Raw genomic sequence first — 10,182 nt, forward strand, 5'->3', positions numbered from 1 at the left:
TCCACTGTACTGGGGCTGGGGGTAGAGTTGTGTGAATTGAGGGAGGTGGATGGTGGTGCAGTTTAGGGGGTTAGGGGTACTGGGACCCCAAAATCACAACACACGCATCCTGCCCGAAAGAATTCGACCCAAGGGATAGCTAGGTGGCGCACTGTGGCAGCTAGGTGGTGCAGTGGATAGAGCACTGGCCCTGAAGTCAGGGAGACCTAAGTTCAAATCCAGCCTCCGACCAAACACTTGACACTTACTGGCTGTGTGACCCTGGGCAAGTCACTTAACCCCAACTGCCTAAAAAAAATTAAAAAAAAAAAAAAAAGAATTCGACCCAAGCCTTCTTTCAGCCAAAGACAAGGTTTATTAGAACATCCATCACATTGAGCAGACTCTTAAGGAGTCTGACCATTAGTAAACTATTGGCTAGATTTTAAGAATCCAAGCAGTGGCTAGATTATCAGAATTTAGGCATCTTAATGGAGATGAGATGGACCATATATACCAGAAGACTGTGGGAGGGATCTAGGAGTGGCCAAGTAGTCTATGAGGTAATAGAACTACAGGGGTGGCCAAGGGAGAATGGAGCCTAGATAGGGTTATGGTGGGAAGTGGGGGGGGGGCCCACCAGGAGGTAAGACAATGGAGGGCCAGGTTAGGTTAAGGGCCACAGATATTGGGCATAGCCACAGTGAAAGGCTAGTGGATGGGATTATAGCCTCAGGCGAATGGCAGAGATTTGACCATGTGGGAAAGTCCAGAGTTTTACCTTTCTGGGGCCCAGATCCCAACCCCATTGTGGGGGGGGGGGGGGGAGGAAGACCTACATGGAGCCAAGGAATTTGTGGGTAGATTTGGGAGACTCAAGACATAGAGACCCACCAGCTCAGGATGTTTCAGAAGACCCTTAGTTCTAAGGTGAAGCATATAGGGTATTGAAATGTCACCAGACTGGTAAGCCAGGAAGGAATTTAACCCTTTCCTCCAGGGTGGGTGAGCCTTCCCCCAGCTCTTAGAAGTTGAGGGGGACCCAGCTAGCTCAGGCATCCAGCCCCAGTTTTTTCTCCCTTTTTCTAGAGGCTCGGGCATTTACCTTCCCTATTCCTCCGTGGGAGGAGTACTATTATTTCCAGGGCTAGTTTCAAGACTGACTTCTCAGTCTCCCTGACCCCGCCCTCCCAAGATACTCGGAATGTGAAGTCTCAGCGTTTCTGGCTACTTGAATTCCCTGTCTTTTCTTCCCCCGGGGAACTTTCCAGAAGCCAAGACCATTAGCTCCAGCCACTGCAGTCTAAAACTTAAAGCCCTTCATAACCTTAGGGGTAGGGGGACGAAGAGCAGCCTCCAGGTGTGGGTGGCTCGGGTGCCCCCAGGCGGACCGAGCCGTCGGTGTTGCTGGCCAGTCTCAGGCTCGGAGTAGGAAGGCATTACAGAGGCCATCCTAAGCAACCCGTAGCAGAATAAGAACCCCCTTGCACAACTTTAGCGCATGCTAAGCATCCCTGCAGAAGAACCCTTAATGACTGGAAATCCTTTACCTCCAGAAACAACCCTTCCCTCTTTTGGTTAGAGTTTGGGAAGGCTTTTCCCTGACTAATCGCTTTCCCTTCGGTACCCAGGCGTGGGGAAGGGGGAGGGAAGGCGTCAGATCCACCCCGCACCCTCCTCTCCAGCCTCCAGGGAATTCCGCGTTCCAAATGCAACCTTTTCCCCAGTCCCTTCTGTCTCTCCTCCCCTCCCCATCCCAGAGGCGGGTGAGCACAGTCCAGCTCAGTCCTTGTCCGCAAAAGGGTAGTAATTCCAGCAGGGCCGGGGTGGGGAGGCAGGGGTGAGGGTGGGGGTGGAGAGGGGTAGGGCTCCGAGGGGATGGGCCTGTCTCTTAAAGGGCCTGTCACGTCTGCGTTGTTACTTCTACTTCCTGAAGAGCAGAGGACCGAGCCTGCTGAAGACGCTTGGGGAGCCCAACCTAGGCCCAGCCCCCGAAATTCAGGGCCCAGACCGTCTCTCTGAGACCGTTCCCACCCGTGCCGAATTTGGAGCGAGCCCCGAAAACGACTGCAGGGACGGCTTGGCCACCCCACACCATCCCTGAAGTCACTGCCCCATCCAGCCTCCCTCCTGCTCCCCATCTCCCTGACTTGGGAACTGGAAACGCTAGGAGTTTGGATCTGCTCCCCAAAATATCGACGCCAGCTCTAGGATATGCGCTGCTGGGAACTGAAGACACCCTCTGCTACTCACTCCTCCCCCCTAAAAGACTGCATTGCTATTTCCCTCACCGATCACCCAGAAATCAGCCTCTCTCCCGCCAATCTGTCGGCTGGAACCCTGAAACTTAATCTTCAGGTACCCCAGGAAAAGTCCTCCGTACATATCTTGGAGTTCTCAGAATCCAGCACTTCTGGACCAACAGTCCAGCTGTTTATTTCACACTAGCTGGCCTCTGTCCCTAATTTGGGTCAACATTCCAAACCAGCTGAGGTGCACCCCAAACTGCTTTTTGTCCTTGAAACCAGCTACAGGGCTATCCCGGGACTGTATCCCCAAACTTCTCTACATCCTGAAAATATTCTCTGCTACAAATTTATCAGGTGTGTGTCAGGGAGGCAGTTGCTGGGTACCCCTAAACTATTCTTTACTTCGAAGCCAGCTGGTGTGAATCTATAAATCAGTTCCTCCACCATCCCCACCCCCAAACCCAGCCTCTCCCCATCAGTATATCTCTCGTACTCCTCAAAATTCCCCCTCCTCCAATGCCCTCCCAGGCACCCTCTTTTGGGGGGCCTGTGACACTGAATGTGGGGGGAACACTGTATGCTACCACCTTGGAAACTCTGACTCGATTCCCAGACTCTATGTTGGGGGCCATGTTCAGAGAGGGTGCAGCACTGCCACCCAACTCTGGTCCCCAGGGTAGCAACTACTATTTTATCGACAGGGATGGTAAAGCCTTTCGTCACATCCTCAATTTCCTGCGCCTGGGCTGCCTGGACTTGCCTAGGGGATATGGGGAGACAGCACTCCTCAGAGCTGAAGCTGATTTCTACCAGATCCAACCCCTGCTAGAAGCACTCAGGGAATTGGAGGTAACTCAGGGAACTGAAGTGATCACAGCTGCCTTGCTCCATGCAGATGTGGATGCCACCCCCCGAATGGTCCACTTCTCGGCTCGTCGAGGTCCCCACCACTATGAACTCAGTGCTGCCCGAGTTGACACCTTTAGGGCCAATATCTTCTGCACAGATCCCACCTGTCTTGGGGTGCTTCGGACCCGGTTTGGAGTTGCTGAAGGGGAAGGAGAAGGAAGTCCCCATTTCCGTTTGGAATGGGCTCCCTGCCCAGAAGGGCTCCCAGAAGTTGAGTATCGACGTCTAGGATTGCAGCAACTGTGGGTAGTAGGAGAGGCTGGTGTGAAACGGGAGGTAGTAGGGACATCTGGCTTCTTGGAGGAAGTGCTCCAGGTGGCTCTGGAACATGGCTTTCGACTAGACTCTGTCTTCCCTGATCCTGAAGACCTGCTGAACTCCCGATCACTGCGTTTTGTCCGACATTGAAGGATAGTGACTTGGTTTGGGGGAGAAGGGAAAAATCTATAAAGTTGGGAGTGCAATCCCTCCATACTCCTCTTAAATCGGTAAGAGACTTAGAACCTTCTAGAATGACTTGGAAGAGGTAGAAGCTGTGAGAGTTAAGGGGGACTTCCAGTCTATCTCTTGACTAGAGCTTCAATATGAGAAGAAATAGAAGATTGGAAAATCACCCCTCCCCCACCCCCAACTTAGCAGAAAGGATTTGATCTGATTACCTTTAAGGACGATGAAAGTTTTTGGGGGGGCACCCTATGGTCTTCCACTGGAGCTCAGACTTGAGAGAAAAGAAAATATATTAAAGGGATCCCAAGTTAGGGGTTGGGGTTTGGGAGGGGGGAGGAAGTGAGCTGTGGAAATCCAAGTATTATCCATAAACTTGGTGAAATAAATGCTGGTTGACTGACTGACTAATGGGTGATCTCATACCCTACGCCACCCCCATGTTTCATGCTGATAGGGAGTGGGGGAGCTTAGGTAGAAGGGGGTTTGGAGTCTCTTCCTCTGTCTGTCAGTGCTTTATGTCTCTGAATGGCAATAGAATCTGTTATTTGTCTTTTGATCTCTGACTTTGCTCCTTTCCCAGTCTTTTGGCTTGTCTAGGCCTGTTCTGGAGAATACCTATTTACAATGTTGTTTGTTGTGGTGAAATGATTGGATTGGCACAGGGTGTGTGCATTTGTGTGAATTCAGTGGACAGATAGAAAATTTATTATTGAATCATAGGGTGGCATATGACTATGATATGACACAGCCCTTTGTCAAGGGGAGCAGAACCTGTCTCTGTGTATCTCTATCTCTAAGAGAGCCTGGAGGCAAAAGCTACTGGCCTAGTTGGGTTGATGAGGCTATTTTGTATTTATTGGTTGCTGTAGCAACCATGATCCTGATGCTAGGTTTCATTGTAGTGGGAGGCCCAGGCAGCCCCGGGCTGGAAGAGAAATTTAATTCAACAAACTTATGAAGAGAGGAGAAGGAAATGGAATATTTACTCTTCTATTTTGCACAGATCCTTTTTCAGGAGGAGTCACTATTTATTGTTTCATGTCTAATAAATAAGAAATGCCTAAAAAATAATAAAAGTAAAACCTTTTTATACTGCAAACTTGTGAAGTCTATGGGGGAGGGGAAGGGGGCAAGAGTGGGTATATAAAGAGGTGTATTGGGAACTGAATATGCTACAGAGTTGGAACTAGGAATTTTTCCCCCGGGAGAAAAACCTTTGGAGAGGGAATAGTGGTGACAGAGGACACTATGACCGTGTTTGCAGTTGTATCCAGAGAGGGAGTGGCCCAAGTGATTGGGGAGGAAGGGAGACCCTTGGAGAGGGATACTATAGTGATGCAGTGTTGAGTATGTTGGATGGAGCTAGGTAACAGAGTAGACAGAGGAATGGTAGTCTCTGAACCACTACCAGGAGGAAGAGTACCTTTTTATCCATGTCCTAAGACAAAGCTCCAGCTGCCCTATCCTAGTTACAGCTCTATACACAAAAGTATCTTCAGGCTGCCCTGGAGCTTACAAGTATAACCTGTGTCCCTACTTGCCCTGTTTCTCTCCTTAATTGTTTTCCCCTAGACCTGGGGGAGGGGGGATGATTCACAGAGAGTGACTGATAGAGCAATTTCTGATCATCTTTGCATGAGAAATTCATTACCATCTCTCCCTTCATTCAAGTCTAAAATCAGAAGTCAGGCTAGGGAAATGGAATAAAATCTGTCCAATTCTTTATTACCCCACCCCACCCCCATATCCATTCTGCCTATTGATTGCACCATTGTATATTCTCCCTTCTTTCCTCTGACACTGCCACCACCCTGGTGCAGGCCCTCAACACCTCAAGCCTACACTATTGCAACAGCCTGCTGGGGATGGGGTGGGGTCTGCCAGCCCCACATAGTCTCTCCCCACTCCCAGTCTATCCTCTACTCAGCTATATAAAATTGATCATCCTAATGTGCAAGTTTGACCATATCACTCCCACCCCGAATTCATTGGCACCCTCCAGGATCAAATACTAAATCCTCTGTTTAGCTTTGAAAGCCATTTATAACTTGGTCCCTTCCTACCTTTCCAGTTTTCTTACATCACTCCTTTCTATGATCCACAACTCTAGCCCCCTTGCTACTCCCTGAAAGATATCCCATCTCCCAGCTTTGTCCTTTTCCCCTGGTTGTCCCTGTTGCCTGGAATTCTGTCCCTCCTCATCTCTGCCTCCTGGCTTCCCTGGCTTCCATCAGGTCTGATAGAAAATCTCACCTGCTACAAGCAGTCTTTCCCACTGCCTATAGGCCCTCTCTGAGAAGCTGCAGAACAGATTCTTATCTCCATGGGCATACTTCCTTCCCTAGAAGCTCCCTATACCAATGAAATCACAGGTTAAAACAATAACAATGAAAAGCTCTGTGTGTATATAGTATTTATTTAAAAATGTAAATGTCATTTACCCCAGTAGAATTTAAAGTCCTTGAGGTCAGAGATGCCGTTTTATCTTTGTATCTCTATCACCTAACAGAGTGCCTGGCATTTAGTTGTCATTTAATAAATCATTGCTGATTGACTGATATTTTAATATTTTATAAGTTATTCCATTTCATACCCAAGTTTAATTTTGGATCCATCCAGGGAAGGGTTAACAAAATGGCTGCTGCTGCTGAAGGACTTCTGTGTGTACCTCTAAAGGTTGTTGTGAGGATCAAATGAGATATTTGTAAAGTGCTTAGTACAGTGCCTGGCACATAGTAGGCAACATAAAAATGATTTCTCCGTTCCTTTTTCCTACTTGGCTGTGGGAGATCAGAGAAGGATTTTTCATGCCGTGCCCCCTCTTGTGGCCAGCAAGAATGCTACAGTCTCTTAAGAATGCATTTTTTTTTTTTCTTCCCATGCACCTGAGCAAGTGATTTATGCAGCTGGGCTCTTGTTTCAAATAGATGGACACCTGCTGGCCAATTCAGTCAATTCATCAGACAACAAGCATTTATTAAGCACTATGTGCCAAGCACTGTGTTAAAGTATTCAACTTCCTAACTGAAAAATTAATGGTGATACTGTCCTTATAGGTTTACAGAAGGCATCATTGACCAACACAACCAAAGAATGTCAGTGTTACATAAGGTATTGGGATTATAGAAATCTAGGCTTCCATACCATGTCTTTTTCTGGGATCAAGGCATTCTGAGACCCCAACCACCACTACTGCTATCCTTCAAGCTGGAACATTCTTGGGGCTCTAGAACCCAAGAATAAAGAGACCAGAGTCAAAGTTAACAGAACATTCCGAAGTACTTCCCTCCATAGAAAATCAGTGTCCTGTACTCCAGATTAGGTTCTCATTCTGGTCCTCATGTGGCTCCTAATCCTTGGCTACCTATTCCTAAGCACCTCCCAAGCCTGTATCTTCTGCCGCCTCCCTTCTAGAGACCTTTCTGAACGCCTGGCTCTTCTCTGTGACCAGATAAGTTCAGAATGGGGAGACTGTAAAACCAGCTGGAACTTCTCAACCTTTGCCTTAGGTGGGACCTAGGAATCCTGTCCTCTAGTCCCAATTCTATCTCCTCTAAATCTCTCAGGGATCTGAACTGAAAGCCATCTGTTAGAATAGTCCTTCCCTCTTCTTCTCAAGCCCCTAATTCTCTTCATATCACCACCCAATAAATCTGTTGATAAGACCTCCCTTGGATCGTATTATAGGATCTACTTTTAATGTGGGCCCAGGGGATCCATGAAGGAAGACTAGATCACTTGGAGGGTGATTCCACTTTCCAGGATTTGTAAAATTTTCTCTATACCTTTCCCATCTCCCCTTCTTCCCCAGATGGTGTGTCCATGGATAGAATTACAGAGAAGACACACAGAGTCATGATGGTCCTTGGTGAGGAGATGAGAGGTGGCAACTTAGGTGGATAAAGAGGGGAGAATGAATCATCGGGAAAGATAATAGGTAGAAGGCATAGAATAAAAGAAGTGTTGATTGGTAATCAGAGAAGAGGAAAAGAAGTATGGTAAAAGGAAAGAATGGAGAAAGGGGAATGAGAGAGTGAGTACCAGGGATGGGGGACACGGAGAAGTGTGGGAACAGGAGATGAGGAGAGGAGCATGCAGAGAAAATAGGAAGTTGAGGGGGAGCTAGGTGGTGTAGTGGATAGAGCTCCAGCCTTGGAGTCAGGGGGACCTGAGTTCAAATCCAGCCTCAGACACTTGACACTAGCTGTGTGACCCTGGGCAAGTCACTTAACCCCGATTGCCTCACCCAAAAAAAAAGCAAAAAAAAAAAGGAAAGGAAAGAAAATGAGAAGTTGAAGAAAAAGGAATGATTTGGAATCAGTGATAGAAAATGGAATTGAGGATATAGAGTAGGGGCCAAAGGGAAGGTTTATGAACAAACCATTTGCTGCCCTTTTCCCTAGAAATCAAAGATTCCCTGTTTTCCCTTCCCTCCTATTGGCAATGGCTTCAGGAGACTAAACTTCCTGAATATGTGAGGCAAGGTACCTGGCATGGAGGATGGGGAGAGGGAGATACCTGGAATCCTGATGGATATGAAGCATTGTGGGGGTGGGAGGATGGTGCTGGATTGGGGACAGACACTTTTCTCCTTGATTTTCCCAGCTCTGTGCCCTCCTGCCTGCCGTGAGTATACAGCATATGAATTAAGAGCAAAGGGGTAGTTTGACCACTTGGATCTCTGAGAACAAAGGTTGGGTGGAGAGGGTGAGGAGACAATCAGAGGTTTCCAGGAGACTGCGTTCAAATCCTCATCACCACAACTGAGGCCCGAGGAGGGAGGGGGCGGGGTTCCTCCTGACCTCTCACCTCCAGCCAACATTGCAGTTCCCACTGTGACCTCCAGGTGGAAAGACTACCCTGTACAACTGCTCCACGTGCAAAGCTATTGAGGTTCATTGCTGGCCTCTCAAGCGTTGCTTCCCAGGTCAGCCTCATATCTAAGTACCTTGTCCACCCATTCCAGAAGCTCGGGCCTTTGGGGACCCAATCATGTAGCCCTCAGACTCTTATCTGGGCTTTAATTCCTTCTTCAGTAGATTCCCACCATCCTCTCCCTGACTTCCCTTTCAAAAGGGGGCACTAAGGGTCCCTCTGCTTCCATGCAACTCTCTCACTTCACCCTCTTTCCCACAGGACGACAGGACCTAAGGGAAGCCAGGATCCTGCTCCTTTCTCTTTCGGCTGCCTCATTAATTCTAGGTTTCATCAGCTGTATAGTAGAGTGAGCTGGGGAATGGGACTGAGGTTGGGAGTATGGGGCAAGTGCCATTCTAATTGCCATATTTTCTTCTATCCCATCACAAACCAGTCTTTATTTCTTCCTATTTCCTTTTATTCCCTTCCTCCAGGTCCAGATCCCTCCCTGCAGAGTGATCTCATGAGAAGATTTCAAGGCCTTCCCCCCAGTTTCCACCTTCAAGGTCTCTGTTGACTCAGTCTCTGGCTGACTCAGTACTCCCAACCTTCAAGGACCACACACATACCTAACTCCCCACCCCCTCACACACCACTACTCTGTGACTCAGATGAATACAGATGGAAAGAACCCTCATACTGTCCCCCCAGAACCCCTTTCACCTAGTCCCTGAAAAATCAGCGGGGAACATTGTCCTCAAAGTCATCTCCAGCCTTCCTCTCCTTAGTTCTCATGGGTTTTGTAGATTCTGGGAGATTCAACCTTCTTTGCAGATTCAACCTTCTTTGGAAAACTCTCCCCATGTTGGGGATGACATTACCTTGTTTTAAAGCTAACAAGGTATACATAGATGTAGGTGTATGTGTATTCATGTATATCCCCACTCACAGCAAGACACCCCTCCCCTTCCCTGGCATTTTTCTTCTCATGTTGTCACTAAATATCCTTATTTTAATCCCTTCACCTGTTCTGGTCTTTAATCTGCAATAATGGAGAAAGACAGTTCTGAAGGGCTCTCACTTTCATGGGGGAGGTAGAGTCTTCACCTACAGGAAAACCCCAGCTACATGAAGGAAATTGAGTCTTCACCCTTGAGGAGTGTAAGTGAGAAATGGAACAGGATGTCTGAATCTGAAATCATGGGTTTTTTCTCTTGAAACTACTGTAATCACCCTTCTTAGGTTCCTCATATTTGACACCCTCATCTCTAGATCTCCCTCTCAGTCAACCTTGTTACCTTCCTTTTCTTTCTCTCCTGATCTCATCACCAAGTTCTATTGATTCTTCCTCATGTTTCTCAAGCCTAGTTCAGTCCCTTCCTTTCCAGTTCTATTGCCACTAGACTAGTTTAGGCCTGTATCATTTTTTATTTGGATTATTTTGCAACTGGTCTCATCTCCCTGTCTCTGGTTTCTTTCTTCTTTGAACACCACTGCCAGAGTAATTTTCCTTATCAAGGTTTAAAATCAAGACACTCATCTCCCTGCTCAAAATCCTTGGCCCCCACATTCTATAGAATAAAATACAAACCTAGTCTAGCTTTCAAGGCACTCTGCAATCTGTTTCCCTCCTATATTTCTGGTCTTAGTCATACTACACCCATTCTGTTGCCCAATTATATTTTGCCCTTTCCCCCCATCCCCTTCATAACTTGTACATGCTAGAATGGTAAATCCCACA

General features: G+C 47.6%; 2 protein-coding genes across 2 annotated transcripts; both read left to right on the forward strand.

The window, feature by feature from the left end:
* Nucleotides 1–1,881: 1,881 nt before the first annotated feature.
* On the forward strand, nt 1,882–4,683 carry KCTD11 (potassium channel tetramerization domain containing 11). Its single transcript, XM_027857118.1, has one exon. The coding sequence runs from the start codon at nt 2,745–2,747 to the stop codon at nt 3,543–3,545; it is 801 nt and encodes a 266-aa protein (XP_027712919.1). The 5' UTR covers nt 1,882–2,744; the 3' UTR covers nt 3,546–4,683.
* Nucleotides 4,684–6,924: 2,241 nt separating this feature from the next.
* Nucleotides 6,925–9,462, forward strand: TMEM95 (transmembrane protein 95). Its single transcript, XM_027857035.1, has 7 exons — nt 6,925–7,093; nt 7,396–7,452; nt 7,988–8,068; nt 8,190–8,210; nt 8,431–8,511; nt 8,721–8,808; nt 8,936–9,462. Exons 1-7 carry the CDS (start codon nt 6,925–6,927, stop codon nt 8,958–8,960), a joined length of 522 nt encoding a protein of 173 aa, XP_027712836.1. The 3' UTR covers nt 8,961–9,462.
* The last annotated feature ends 720 nt before the right edge of the window (nt 9,463–10,182 follow it).

The sequence above is a fragment of the Vombatus ursinus genome, unplaced genomic scaffold, assembly GCF_900497805.2.
Source record: "Vombatus ursinus unplaced genomic scaffold, bare-nosed wombat genome assembly UNPS02011916.1, whole genome shotgun sequence".
Classification (NCBI taxonomy): domain Eukaryota; kingdom Metazoa; phylum Chordata; class Mammalia; order Diprotodontia; family Vombatidae; genus Vombatus; species Vombatus ursinus.